Source organism: Nymphaea colorata, chromosome 10 (genome assembly GCF_008831285.2).
Source record: "Nymphaea colorata isolate Beijing-Zhang1983 chromosome 10, ASM883128v2, whole genome shotgun sequence".
Taxonomy (NCBI): domain Eukaryota; kingdom Viridiplantae; phylum Streptophyta; class Magnoliopsida; order Nymphaeales; family Nymphaeaceae; genus Nymphaea; species Nymphaea colorata.
In genome coordinates, this window is record NC_045147.1 from 18,937,302 (window position 1) to 18,952,087 (window position 14,786).

Genomic DNA, 14,786 nt, shown 5'->3' on the forward strand with positions numbered 1-14,786 from the left:
AAAAGATAGACAGGTGGGGTCAAGACGGATTCTAAAGAGATCAAACGAGACAGGAGTTTAGCTCCTGCAGAATTTGTTATGGGCAAGGCCTGCAAACCCTTGGATTGTAAATGCATCAGATCTAAGATGGCAAAACACAATTTAGAGTGGCCCCGAATAGGCAGATGCAAGGGCCAATAACTGGACAAAGACCAATGGCTTGAGTCTTGTTATTAAATTGTTATTAGACGCGTGACCAAGTTGTATATGTATCTGTTTCTTAAGCTCTATCTTGAAAGACTAGGCCACCGTATGAGCCCATCACAAGGAAAACTGTGGGAAGAATCGTAACTTGTGGGTAAGCTCGACAACGACCTCAGCTGTGAGCGAGCACTACTACCATGTCTTACAGCACCATTAACCAGAAAGGTTCAGCGTGCCGGCAAACTGACAGGGTTGAAACTTTTTTTTAGAAATTTGATCTCTATCTTCATCTCTGTTCTTTGGACGGACACCTCTCCACTTGTAGTAGCAGGTGGAGATTGCAAGGAGTTTTGTTTTGAGGAATCCATGGGTTGCCATCATAACAAACTTACAAGACACTGGGATCAGGTGTATTGTCCCATCCCAACGAAAAGAAAATCTGACCCCTTCCTCTCTTTTTCCTTCTGCTAAAAAAGGAAAGAACATTTCGACATCATCAAACGCCAAAAGTCACTATTGGATATGCAAATAGAATGAAAAGGATCGAGAAATTCGATTTGCCGTGTGCATGTGATTGTGCTAGTGATGTAAAGAAGAGTCATATATTCCTACATTGAGGTTTATATGAGATGGGCAATATGAATATTTCATCATCAATCACACGAAAATATGGCTCACCGCTGGTCGAAATCCTCCTCCTTTTCGATGAGCAGCAACCAGTTAAGCTGGAGATTGGCATTCAAAGCTCGACCCAAGGTAGAGGATTAGCATATAATTGGAGTAGGGTTCGAGCTTGATCGATGGACGGTGAAGATTTGTAGATTTCACTGAAAATGTGATTTCATCCCACCGTAGCTCAACTTCGCGACGCTTCTTAACCTGGCCGGCCTTCCGTCCAAGTTCATCCCACAACCCAGTACGTTCCACGACCTCCCAAAACCGTGAACCAACCATGTAACATTACAAAAATACCCCTAAGCTTTACACGTTTTATTGCAAGAGCCCCAGCCCTAAAGGAAATTACTACTACAGACCCCTGATGATAAGCTTTCTCACAGATTGCCAGAAAAAGATTTTATTAGCTTTCAACAAGGATGCAAGTAGGGTAGGAAGAGGAACTGCTACCCTCTTTCTCTTTTCATTTATATTCAGTTGAGATTCGTCGAACACCAACTTGCTTATTAGAAAAATGTGGAGCTGCATTTATCTATATAAAAATGACAAAAAATTTGTGTGAAGTCTGATCCATTTGCAGATTATTTGCTTGGTACATGTTCATCTGTTCTTTTCAATCTCTGCAACTATACATTACCTGCTTTAGACGTCTCTTGCTAGAGTAGGTCGACCTCCTACTTTATATCATCTTCTCGGAATAACAAGATTAAGCTCATGAATGAGCATTGTAGACTCGGTCGCTCGATTAAATTTATATATTTCGCACAAGATAGGGAATGAGACAAAACGTGTCACATGTCACTCCCCACAAAGTTGTTCGCATTTCAAAAACAGTGACCATTTTGCAATTTTTTTTCCTTTCCATTTCAAGAGGGACATAGTGGGTATTTGTTGAGAAGTGGGGGGCAGAGGAAGTACTCAACTGGCACAGCACGTGGGCCAGCCAGCGTCGTCAAATAAAGCAAGAGCCACTCCCTAATTCACGAAGAGCCAATAAGACGGCTCCGCCTGCGAGGTAGAGACAGAGAGAGAGCGGGAGAGGGAGAGAGATGGCGCCGGTGCAGCAGGAAGGGAAGTTGGTGGCCCCGCTGCTGCCGAGGGCGGCGGACGACGGAGCGGCGACCTGCTCCGGGAGACGCGTTGATGGCGAAGGCGCGTCGTTTCAGGGAGCGGTGCTTAACCTGTCGACCACCATCATCGGGGCGGGGATCATGTCCATCCCGGCCACCGTCAAGGTGCTCGGGGTTGTTCCCGCCATGCTCGTCATCCTCGTCGTCGCCTTCCTGTCCGACGTCTCCATCGAGTTCCTGCTCCGCTTCACCGATGCCGGCACATCCACCTCATACTCCGGCGTCATGTCCGAGTCCTTCGGTCGCCTCGGCCGCCTGATCCTGCAGATGTGCGTCGCCATAACCACCATGGGAACCACGACAGTTTACCTCATCATAATCGGTATCTTCCGCCCCTCTTTTACTGTTTACTGACTCTCCCTCTAGCTCTCTCTCTCTCTTCATTTATATCTTATATTATAACTATATATATTATATTATTGTATAACTCCACTGTGGATCTCTCTCTCTCCTCCAAGTGGTTGGCGCCATTTTAGGCATTACACAACCTGACCTAATTAGTTAAATAGATGCACTTAGGTTAATTATTGTTGAGACACCTTCGTATTTTGTAAGAGGTGAAAGATATTTAATAGCTTCCATTGCAACATTGCATGAAAGTATGAATGGAAGAAATTCAAATTTGTGCACCAAACTAATTTGATTTAAAGTATACTTCAGTTCTTAGCAATAGCATTGAAAGCACATCTACTACGATTGAGATTAGACAAAATAAATCCACTAGTTAACTATGCCTCTCTTGGGCATAAGATATATATATATATATACTAAAAGGCCAGTCACCATTCAAATTTTTTTTCTCTCTCTCACACACACATACACACATTTATATATATATACAAACACACATACACACATTTATATATATATACAAGGCCACAGCTAGTGTCACTTTGGTCAACGCCCAGTCAGACAGCATGTGATTTGATATTGCTAAAGAGCTGAAGGCGAGATACTGATTGGGATTTTTGAGTGTAGAACCGCCTTCAAGGTCCATGAAAGTTTCCCATTTGAAAAATTGAGATAAGCTGGCCACAGGGCTAGGAGTAACCTTTCTGCAACTAGAGCCAAACTGAGCTGAACATAAAGGGACTAATTCCCAGAATTCTTCAGGCGAAGAAAGGAAAAAGCCAAAATGTTTAGTTCCAGAGAGTTTCTTGTGACAACATTCACTAGAAATTAATTGTGCATTTACATTTACATTTTTTATTTTGAATTTTCATGGAATTGCTTTTCAGGTGATGTGCTATCGGGGTGTATGAGCGAGGGCTCGGTGAATGTGGGTCTGCTGCAGGAGTGGTTCGGGACACGTTGGTGGAACACCAGAGAGTGGGCCTTGCTTTTCACCTGTCTTTTGATTCTCCTTCCCCTCGTTTCTTTTAGGAGAGTAGGTAAAAACCAGCCACACGCCTTTCCCTTTCATCTTTTGCTTCCCTTTTATTTTTCAACTTTATATTGTTGTTCTGTTCGAGACTGAGTCGGAATTCAATGTGTATATACTGTGGAGAGAGAGAGAGAGAGAGTGCCGATAATTTTTACAGTGCTGTAAATATCGGTTACACGCTTAGTGTCGGCCTCCCCTGCAACAAGGCAAGGGCTGGTTCGGGCTCTTTCAATTATGGGCTGAATCGGACTCTTTCAGTGCAGGTCATATCGGCCTGTGTTGTCAGATTCAACCTCCTATAGGCCGATGTTCCAATAAAAGATTAATAATTATAAAAAATAATTGTTTATTTAAAAATGAGGTTTTAGGGAAGACAATCCTATGTGTATCGACCGACCCAGCATATCATTCAAGTTTCAGACACAAGTTGCCACCAACGCCTTAATTCACAGTAGAGTTCTGAAATTTGTGGTTCTCTAAAGTGCAGTTTGCTAAAACCATAAATTTAAGATGACCACATTTTAAAATCCGACCCTTGAACCTAATACATTGATGCTTGTTATCCCGTAACACCGACCATGCTCGATGACTTTTGTAATTCAAAAACGAGTTTCTGCTTCTGGTCGATTAAAGGGTGAAAATCAGTGCGTCTAGGAGGGGCTTCATGTCCTTCACAATTTTTGGGAAGGGCCGTTTCATTATATTTTTTTCTAATCTTTTAGAGGTCATAAGGGCCTTTAGTCTTTTACTTAATATGATTTTGAAATTTTTGAACCAGACAAGGCGTCGGTGCGTGGCCGATCAATGGCTGTGCAGCTGAAACTTTGTCTCTGTCCATCTGGCGTTCATGTCAAGCCTGCTAGGCACCATTTGGGTCAAGTTTGATTTTGCATGTCCATTGCTAAAGCATGCATCTTTGAATTTGTTACCGTTCTTAGGCTTTAGACCTCGATTCATTTCATTATTAGGTGGGGAAGGAACCCATTTTTCATGCATGAGAACTCTGGAACCAGTGTCCCGAAAGGTGTGAGGTACAGACTGGATTGAGTCTCAATTCTGTAATTCTATGGACTGAATTCTATAGTGCTGTTCAACTCTGAGATTCTACAGTGAAACTGATTAAGTGTTCATGCCTTGAACATTAATGGCCATGTTCCCGTGCCCAAAACGGCGATCGTGTTCCACTGGACTATGCTTTAAAGTAGGGCCAAGTGAAAAAAAAGGGTTTCTAATGTTGCACATGTTTGGTAAGTGGAAAAATGTTTGGACCTTGCAGTGGGCAGGATATACAAGACACACCAAGTTCGCATATTCATCTCTTTCTGGAGAATTGCTTTTTGTTGGCACTTCAAAAGAATTAAAATCTTTCTAAGATATCATATTCGATGGTGTTCAAGATGATAAGATTTGGCTAGAAATTATTGCTGGCACTTCAAATTAATGAGTATCTTTCTGATATGTTTCATTTGCTTTGGAGTTTGGATCTCAAGGACTTGTTCCGTTCATAACATTTCACTGCTAGCTATAAAAGTTTTCTGCCTGTTGTTCTTTGTCTGTTCAAATGAACCTTCAATGCATTACGATAGGTAATTTCTTTGTGAATTTGTGGTCGCAGCTGCTTCTTGTCATGATCTAAACAAATCGACTTTATATATGTTTGGCAGATTCTCTGAAGTTTAGTTCGGGGTTATCAGTGCTTCTAGCAGTAGTCTTTGTGTTCGCAAGCGCAGCAATGGCCCTAATGGCTCTGTTCACAGGGAGGACAGAGAAGCCGAGTCTGTTTCCTAAGATCACAGACCGATCCTCCGTTTTTAAGCTGTTCACCACCATGCCTGTTCTTGTTAGTGCCTTCACTTGCCATTTCAATGGTCTCTCTCTCTCTCTCTCTCTCTCTCTCTCTCTCTCTCTGTGTGTGTGTGTGTGTGTGTGTGTTGTGTGTGTGTGTGTTGTGTGTGCGTGCGTGTGTGTGTGTTTGTGTGAAGACATTCAATCTTAGGCAAGAACATTTTAACAGAACTCTAAACTTAAATGCCGCATGGCTGATGTGTTAAATGACTGACAGTAGAAATTGTTGGACTTAGTGTGCCAATTTTTGTTTGTGCAGTTCATCACATAAAGATCGAACTGAGAAAGCCATCGCAGATGAACGCCGTAGCACGCTCATCACTTCTTCTATGCACAATCATTTACGGAGCCACCGGATTCTTTGGCTACCTTCTCTTTGGAGAAGAAACTATGGGAGACATTCTCTCCAACTTCAATGCCGACTCCGATTCGTCGCCGCTGTCCGTATTGCTCAAGGATGTTGTCAGGTTGAGCTATGCAGTCCATCTGATGCTGGTGTTTCCCCTCCTGAACTTCTCTCTGAGGATCAACGTTGACGAACTCCTCTTCGTCAAGGTGAAGAAGCCTCTTGCCCTTGACACGAGGCGTTTTGGAATCATCACGGTCTCTCTGCTTGCCTCCATATACTTGATAGCTATATCCATACCCACCATATGGATTGTTTTCCAATTTATCGGCTCAACGACGGCGGTCTCCATCGCTTTCATCTTCCCTGGTGCAATCGTTCTGAGGTATGAAGCTATTAACAGTTAATTTTTAGTGACTACCCTCTTGAGGCCAGATATATATATCAGTTAGTGCTTGGTCCCAGTATTTGATCTGCGTCTTCCGTCCTTAGTTACCATAGTATACTCATCGGCGCTTCCGACTATGTTTTCTTTTTCTATTCATTAGGGACGTCAATACCATATCAAGAAGAAGAGATATGATGTTGGCAACCACCATGATCGTTGTTGCTGCAATCTCCAGTATCATCGCCATAACAAGCAATGTGATGGATTTCACAAAAAAAGTTGATGCCATCTGAGAGGAATAGTCTTCTGATCATGTCCTGATAGATTTGAGAAGGCAATGTTGATAAAGAGGAACAAATAGGCTTTTATTATGTCTGGTACAAGGAAACTTCTTCTTCAGTTCGGAATTCAAAATTGGCGCAAAAGTTGGTGTTCATATTCAATTCGAGATTCAACATAAAGCTGGAGCTGAGAGGGAAGCTTCACTGACGCCTGCCCCATTGTATTCCTTTTTCTCTTTCCCCTGTTGTAAGTAAATGCAGATAGAGCAGTTTCTACAAAATTAGATCTCATTTTCGTTGAAGGTGAAAATGTATTGTGACCTTCAACATGGTGTATAAATAAATGTTTGAAGTTGCCCAAGAAGTTCTATTTCCATGACTAAGTCTTGTGCCATGGAAAAGTGATCTGCAAAAGTGACCTGATCTTGTCCTATGAAAAGATGGTCCCTTGACGTTGTCTCCTTTTCCTTGTTTGGGAGCTGATGGGGATCATATCGTCAAAGTGAGTCATAAATAAGGACTGCATAAATTAATGGCTGACAGATGAACATCTAGTTTCTGGCCTTCTGAAGGATAAGAAAATTTTCATTAGATTACAGCTGAAGCCAATTAACTCGTACAAAAGAAAACGAATTGTAGAACTGATTCACTAAGGTGTTTGATGATTTGGGATTTTGATTCAAGAATAAAAATTTCAGAATCATAATTCCTCCTCAAACTGAAATGGAACCAAAATTTTCAGGTTTTAGTTTCTTAATTGAAAAACAAAAATACGTTGTTTTTTTAATAATTTTAATTTCTTAAAAATTGAACATTTGATTCTAAAATTCCTTGATTCTGGATATATGAAACGCCTTTAATACAACATGAGCATTAAGAAACTGGTGAACAATAGCTATGCCTCCATTTGGTTAGAACAATGAAGAGTTCCATCACAACTTGTTCCAAGAGTGTTTATTTGTAAATGGTTACATCAAATCCTGCAGTTGTTATAAAATTAATTCATTTTATTGTGAAACCCATATGAGACAACGAGAGATAGTTATCTCCTCTTTTTGTCAGTTGCATTTGATGAGAGAAGTTAAAGCTCCAAAGGGTATTAATTGCAGCAGTAATAAATAGTTTACGTGCAATTGCATTCAACATTTACACCTTCAATTTGGAGAAATTGAACTTGACAAATAGGAGTATCATATCCTTCAATTAAAGATATATCTGTCGTATCACTTTTACTTAGTTGATTAACCATGAGGCTAAAATCCTGTTGAATCTTGATCCTTCCAAAATACTACTCGCGCATCCATATAAACTGATTAAGTGTAAATTTTTAGGTTTTGACCCATCAAGGTCAAATCCATATGGTTAAAATTCTGAAAAAACTAAAAAAATTAAAGAATTAGTTTATAGAGTATGTCTCACCAGGGGCCGAGCCAGAAAATTTTCATGAGGCAGGCCAAATTAAAGTTTCTAAATTTTCATATCATTTTTCAAAAATTTTATATAAAACAAATAAAATTTTCTAAAATTTACATGTAATTTTTTTTTTCAAATTTGAGGTGGGGCCAGGGCCCATGCGGGGCCCCCTTGGCTCTGCCCCTATGCCGAACGATTGTGCAATTGCATTGCCTGACTCTCTCTCTCTCTCCAGTGTTAAAAAGATAAAGTTCTCATTGAAACAAAGTGTAGTAACAACAAAGCACTAATTATTCTTGGCTTAATGTAGTGCTAACTGTGTTCCCAACGGAAGTAGTTGATAGCCTTTTTCTAGACCCACCAACGCTTTAAAGGTTTGGCTGTGATCATGAAGTCACTATTTAATGAAGTGCAGTGGTGAAATTAAGTCAAGAGATTGTAAATGATGAAGGCTCGAGAAAGCATGCAATAAAACAATGAGAGCAGCAACGTCAGAAAAGCACTGAACCGATGGTCTCTCTCTCTCTCTCCCTTCTAAATACATAATTACTGTAAGCTACCAACCATAGTTAAACTAACAAAAATGATTAAATTGTCCTGATTATAGAGATATTATTGGCCATAAGACATGCGCATATCCACATATTGAACGAGAACACCTGCTCATTCATTTTGTGTATGTATGATTAAATAAATTAATATGAGAAATATAAAGAAATCATTATCCCTAAGCTATGAAACTGATAGACTGCGCAGTGAGGGGAAACCAAGGGGTGGAAACGAAAGAGATGTGTACCAAGAGGTGTGTATCAAAAGGTACACGCCAAGAATTGTATACCAATGGATACATGCCAAAGAGTATGACCAAGAGATCTGCACACATCTATCTACTTATGCCCAGCACTTCTATGAATTCTAACAGTCCATAGAGAGTAAGACAGATCAGAAGATTTGGTCCCCGGCCTTGAAGAAAACCTGCAAAAATCTTTAAAATCACCATTTGGTTTTCTATTTTATATACGTCTCTTTCGTTTTTTGCTTTGCGTGTTTTACTCTTGCAGTTAGTGCATCGATGAGATCCTGGAAAAACCGCAAGTTTCAACAAGTTAAACTAATGAAAAGGATTGAATTGTCCTGATTATAGAGATATTATTGCATCATGGATGAAATTATCAAACAACAATACGAATGAATCTATCAATTGCCTACAAGTCACAGACGGACTCGAAAAACCATATATCCCGCCAAAACGGAGAGGGAATGTGTAGCTTAGAGCAAACAAAACAAGACGAGGGCTTGCCGATCTTCGTTGGACCCACCGTCGGAAACGGACATGTCTTGCTGCCGAGCATTACTGCATGTTTATCTTCGGGAAAGAACTCTCTCACTTTTTGCAGTTACGAAGAAAGAACAATGATCTCACCATGGACCCCCAAGGAAGGGCGAAGAAGAAAACTCCATGTTGCTTAATTCATAACCATCCTTATTTTGTAGCCCCGAGTCATGCCATTATTTTGTGATCAAGGTAAGGACTTGGGATCTTTTCATTTCTAGAACAAATTAAGACTCATTAAGTTCCAACCATCAACACTAAATTTCAATATTTTATCCCAAACTGTGAGAAATTTCCACTAGAGATATAACTATCCCCATGATATGTTCACAAGCATCGATGGTTTTATTCATGGATCCTAACCTGATTCAGCATCAAGGACAACATTTGTCAGTCTCTTCTGCAACTGAAGGTAACCAATGGAGAAGGGCGCAACACATTTCGCGTCTTTCCTCATTTGATGGCCATAGCCAGATCTCAAATCACCCTGTGGAATCATTCGCAGGATAATCATGGATGGTCGGAGAAAATCAGCCACCAACTGCCTCTGCAGGAAACAATTGTATATTGTAACAGTAACATCTGTAGCAGTAACGATAAAATTTAAGCAGAAGAGACCGCGATGGTGCTGACATATATGAACTCGATAAAATAATACAAATAAATCTCGATACGGACGTGAGGGCAGTGCCTTTACAGCACTGTTCAGCGGCGTGATACTGGAGATTAGGTGCTGGTTTTGCTTCTCTCTTACAGGTAGGTTGGTACTGTTGGTTACTTGAGATGAGGACGAACAACCAACCACTGCATCACGAAGGATCCAAGCTAGAATTCAACATCAAAGTACTACAACTTTAGAAACTGAAGTGGAGAAAGTTAGAATATTTCTATATTTTGATTGTTGAAAGGAGAAAAATTTGGTAATTAATATACAATGAGGAGAACAAGATAAACAACAATAGCAATTTTCCTAGCATCCATTAACAACCATATCTAATCTAATGCTGGAAAGCTGCAAGTTCCCAGAAATTTGAGCTAAAAAACTAGTTCGATTGACTGTCTTGCAGATTGAGAAGGGGTAATCTTCAGAAATGCTTCTCCTTCATCATAGGTGTAAGACAAGGAAGAACCCTTCTGTCACGGACCCTTTAGGCTCCTTGGATTGGGATGTCCTATCCACTTCTTGGCATTCCTCGTAAACCACAAACACACAATTGGGTTCTAATTTCTTGCCTTCTTCAACTGCAACAGCATGCTGATCAACGATCTAGCCGATTCCAAACTGGCCGCAGCTAATCTGCAAGAGTAATATGAGGTGAATGGAAGGATTTGCACAACCTTCAACCGAAAATACTTTTTGTTTAATCGTTCTTCCAGAAAACTCTTACCTTTTCTAGTATATGGTGATAAAACTCCGAACTGCAAAGATGTTCAGAAGTCCAGCAGGAATAATACTTACAAAGCTACGAGAGAGTGAGCGAGCTACGATCTTTGCTTACATGTAACGGCTGAGAATTGAGGTGGGAGGACCATGATGGAAAAGATGGGCACATGAAGAGCCAACAAAAGCTACTTCTTTGAGATGGCAATGCACGTGCCCTGCTTCTCCATCGTGCACCTCCCACCTTAGAAGCACAAGAACACGACCGCCATTGCTGCTTCTCCTGCAGCAACTAAGCATCTCTTTCGCGACACTTGCTTATGATAGGCTTCTCAAGAGAGATTGAGGTGTTTTTTCAGATTGGTGAGCTGTAACAAGATGTCACCATTTGCCTCATAAATAGAACAGAAGGAAGAGGACGCAGTCGATAGAGATGGGTGGTTTTTACCTTTGGTATGCAAGGATTGGTGAATGACATTAAGAATAAAGGATATGAATTTTACCACTATTTTCCTATTGCGGGCTTTATTTCAATCATGCAGTAGATCGGTTATATTTATCCAAGCTCCGGTAGGAATTATTGGTTCCAAAAATTAAATGCCCTCGACTGATAGAAAAAATTCACACACTTAAAGTCTTGGTCCCCACCTTGAACAGCAAAAAATTCAAAGGTAAAACAGTTCCAAAGTTAAATTGCCCTTACAACATGTTTCACGCAAGTCAAACATTTTGGTAGAATGCCTCTAGAAAATGTGCATGACAAAGAACGATTTCCCTCTCGATTCCTTTAGATACTGTTGCATCTATCATGATAAAAAAATTGACTACCATGCTTCACCCCTCAGTAATTCCATGGTTGTTAATTCGGTAGAGACATTCCATGGAGGGACACCAAGCTTAAGAATATGTTCTCAACTATACCATCTGTTGAGGTCTAGGAAGCACTTGCATGGTACGTCATACTGCTGCTGCCACTGCACCGACAGATTAGATCCATCCATCACTTTTACTGTGAAAGGAAAATAAAACAATCGAAGAACCTGAATTAGAGAATAGAGATAGATAAACAACACGTTCATGCAAGGGGGGAAGTTGTGCTCTTTCTTTCTTTTTCGTTTATGATGTAAACGGAAGAAGCAATATGCGACAGATATCGAAGCGAATCTCATACGATTATGACAAGATAATGATGGATGAGACCATTTTTTTGGCCTTCTGAAAAGAGAGGCACACCCCAAATATTGAACTCCTCAACTGAAAATCTTCCTTTGGATTCTAGTAGCTAACATCTCAAATATTGTTGCAGTAATTGCTAGCACCAGCGAGGCAGATGAACCTCTCCAAGCTTTCTTTAGAAGTAAATCACATAACTAAATGTCATTGCAGTGACCCCAAACAGCCCAGTCTTGCTTAAACCCCTGGAAAAATGGGCAAAAGTATTGATCATGTGGAGAATGGAGAAGATGGGCTGCCCTAAAACTCAGGCAAAAGGTCAAGTTATAACTGTATGTGGAAAATAGTAACCACAGAACATGCAAGGCCCTACAGCCACACAACTCACTGATGGTGGATTCGAAGGACAGTGTGATAACACCAGAGAAAGGAGACCCCACAGTTAGGTGTAGGCACAACTGTAAGGGCAACTCCGGCGCCTTGTTGGGTAGCTGTTGTGGGGACGCCCTTGTCACTTTCACGTTGAGAAGAGTGAAGGGGAAGGTGGGGTTCCTCCACCTATAGCTCATTGGCATGTGCTTAATGCTTGAGCCCACTTCTTTGTCTTAATCTCTTGCCTTTTGATTCTTTTTGGGTTGTAAGAGGACGAGGACTAGGAGTCTGCAGCCCCTTGATCTTAGCTTCTATGTAATAATACGAGGGCCGGACAGGCACAATTGTAAGGATACTCGGGAGTTTGTTGGGGTCTGACTCATGTAGGCATGGCCGGCTGCCAATTCCCACTGACTTCTCTCCTTTTACTGGGGCCCTGATTGTCAGGCTGGTACCCACTTACCATTTCCTGTCGCCGGATTTACCGGAAAAGGGATCTAGTAAATGAATCAGGTACTTTTTCTTCCCTGTATAAATACTCTGTAGTTGGGGTCCCCTATCATCAGGACCAAGTATAATCTGTCTTATTCGTGTGATGTGCATGATCATACTAATATTTACATTGTCCTTCGACTCTAAGTGAAAAGTTCAGTAACTCAGAGTGATCTGGATGAATTGTTTTCGCTAACTTTTTGGGTTGAAACGATCGATCGATTTCACATGCTATGAAACAACAGCTTTAACTGGGCGGCACTTGGAGTTACCTTTGAAAGCTAAGTCTGTTTTACAAAAAAAGAGAGAATCCAAAAAGTAGGTGTCCAGAACTACCACTCTGAATTTTGCTTTTGATTTTAGTTCCCAGCAATGTATTTGGCATATTCTTTGTCAAGTTGATGAGGCCCAGTTTAAAATTGCAGTGGAGCTCAGTTTTGGCACTCGCTTTTGCATGCTCAACTTTAGAGGAATAGGGCCACAAGATCCCAAGAACGGGTCCATCGCATCTCAGAAGGGGTCCAGTCAGTAGGCGAGCTACAAACTTTTCTGCTCAGAGGCACTAGTACATAGTAAGTTAAGTTTAAACCCTGGAGTACATAGTAAAATATTTAGAAGCACTAATATATGATCAATCAGATTGTAAGGTCTGTGTGGGCGACTGCCCACATAAGCCCATATGTGGCTCTACCATTGGATCGAGTGCTAGGCATAGCTAGGGTGCTTGACCCACTACCAGATTCGCTCCCTATTGAGTTTGACAGGAGCCCTGGGCTAGGCTTCCTACTTAACTACAAGCTAAAAAATTGTGATACCCATCACTTTATATGATCTGCGGAATTATATTTCTAAAAGGATCTATGATTTCTACCGTCCATGTTGGTTGGCCCCGCCACTTACGTTGAAAATGGTGTGACAAAACTATGGCACTGTCTGGAAAGAGCAAGTCGCAGGCAATGAGAAATGAGACATGCACTATTTATTAACAGGGTGTCATACTGGCAACGAGAAATGCATCACCATATTTGCGGAAGCATATTTAAAGGCCATCTTAAATTGGTAATGTTTGATGACGCAGTGCTTTGATGTGGTTTCATTGTCTTGTCGACAGAGGGCAGGAAAGGGATCGGATCATCACTTGTACTGCTCTGCCTAATTTATTTTGAAAGCCAGAATAAGCTTTCGAAACTACTCTTGCCCCCATTGCAACTGGTCCAATTAAAAAATTATATATTTTTCCACTTGTGCTCTTTACATATGGTGCTAGTTCCTTGGATCCTCTTATTCGTTGAATTTTTCATCGTTGAGAACAATCCTATTTACACCTCCAAGAAAAAGTAGTATAAGAACTTTCCTTCAGTAATGGAATGGGCCCTCCCCAGCAAGTTCAAGTGGAAGTGATCTATGAACTCAATCTATTTAATACTTTCCAAATATAATGATCACATTCATATCATTAAAGTTCTTTAAAATGTAAGATCTAGTATCTTTTTTTTTACATTGTTGCCATTCCTGTAGATGATGAGAAAAATGGATCTAAGTTGAATTGAGCTCAAGTTATGGCAAGTCAGCAGAGTAAGCACATTTAAAATATTCTTTCAAATTAATCAAGCACATCCGGCAATCTGGTCCATGAAGAATATTAGGCCGGAAAGCGAAATGTCAGCATATCTTGCACTTGAAGATTGAGAGGGACGTGAGCCACCAAAGGCTGGTGAAGAAAACCAAAACATCAACATACATCGAATTGGATGAGCTTATGCGTGATACGCATCTTTTTTTTTTTCTTTTTTCTTTTTGGGAGTCGTTTCTTCCAATCAGGATCTCAGACCTAAGGATCTGATCTAACGTGAGACCCACTTTAACTTTATGATTCTATCATAATGTTGGTTTGAGAATCGTGTATTCAATCAATCTCTACATTAGGAGATTTCCAGTTAGAAAGTGAAAAGCTTGACTAAACATTGATGAACTAAAGATGCAATTACGAATTTATGTTACAATCCAAGCATTAAAAACAACAATTAAAGTGGTTGCTGAAAACCAAAAACTTATGAAACCTTCAAATCTACTGAGACCTGAGCTAACTAATCAACATGACCTGCTGCTGATGCCCATCAGCATCATGCCAAGGATATTATCCAGAAAACAGACAAAAGAAGACGAAAAATGATTAAGCAGGACAAGGCATCTGGTTGCCGGCATGAAGATGTGGGATATTTTACTGCAAATACTATCGTGGCAGTGCTTGAACAGTCTCTTAATTTCAGGGTGCAGTTCTTAGGTCGTCGAGCAGGGGGTCTGTTTTCTTGTCTGATGCGTGATGTATGATTGGAGCAGATGCGGAAACAACGATGGGACGTTGGTGATTCGGGCAAATCTGAGGCGTT

At 40.7% G+C, this 14,786-nt stretch overlaps 1 protein-coding gene and 1 long non-coding RNA gene across 7 annotated transcripts; one reads left to right on the forward strand and one right to left on the reverse strand.

The window, feature by feature from the left end:
* The first annotated feature begins 1,848 nt into the window (after positions 1-1,848).
* Positions 1,849-6,615, forward strand: LOC116263278 (amino acid transporter AVT6D-like). Its single transcript, XM_031642953.1, has 5 exons — positions 1,849-2,310; positions 3,227-3,379; positions 5,037-5,240; positions 5,477-5,948; positions 6,112-6,615. The coding sequence occupies exons 1-5, from the start codon at positions 1,908-1,910 to the stop codon at positions 6,242-6,244; spliced, it is 1,365 nt and encodes a 454-aa protein (XP_031498813.1). The 5' UTR covers positions 1,849-1,907; the 3' UTR covers positions 6,245-6,615.
* A 2,207-nt stretch (positions 6,616-8,822) lies between these two features.
* LOC126410426 (uncharacterized) lies at positions 8,823-11,816 on the reverse strand. Of its 6 annotated transcripts, none has more exons than XR_007574385.1 (3): positions 10,367-11,816; positions 9,657-10,275; positions 8,823-9,525 (listed from the first exon to the last, which is right to left on the reverse strand). It is a non-coding gene; the product is annotated as an uncharacterized LOC126410426 (long non-coding RNA). The 6 variants fall into 6 exon arrangements; XR_007574387.1 differs by lacking the exon at positions 8,823-9,525 and having other exon boundaries at positions 9,846-10,275; positions 10,367-11,368; positions 11,593-11,816; XR_007574388.1 differs by lacking the exon at positions 8,823-9,525 and having other exon boundaries at positions 9,846-10,275; positions 10,367-11,368; positions 11,560-11,816.
* Positions 11,817-14,786: the final 2,970 nt, after the last annotated feature.

Coding starts and splice junctions, on each gene's coding strand:
- LOC116263278 (XM_031642953.1), top strand. CDS start 1,908: ATGGCGCCGGTGCAGCAGGAAGGGAAGTTGGTGGCCCCGCTGCTGCCG. Junction 5,241..5,476: donor CTTCACTTGCCATTTCAATG/GTCTCTCTCTCT, acceptor TTGTTTGTGCAG/TTCATCACATAAAGATCGAA. Junction 5,949..6,111: donor CCTGGTGCAATCGTTCTGAG/GTATGAAGCTAT, acceptor TCTATTCATTAG/GGACGTCAATACCATATCAA.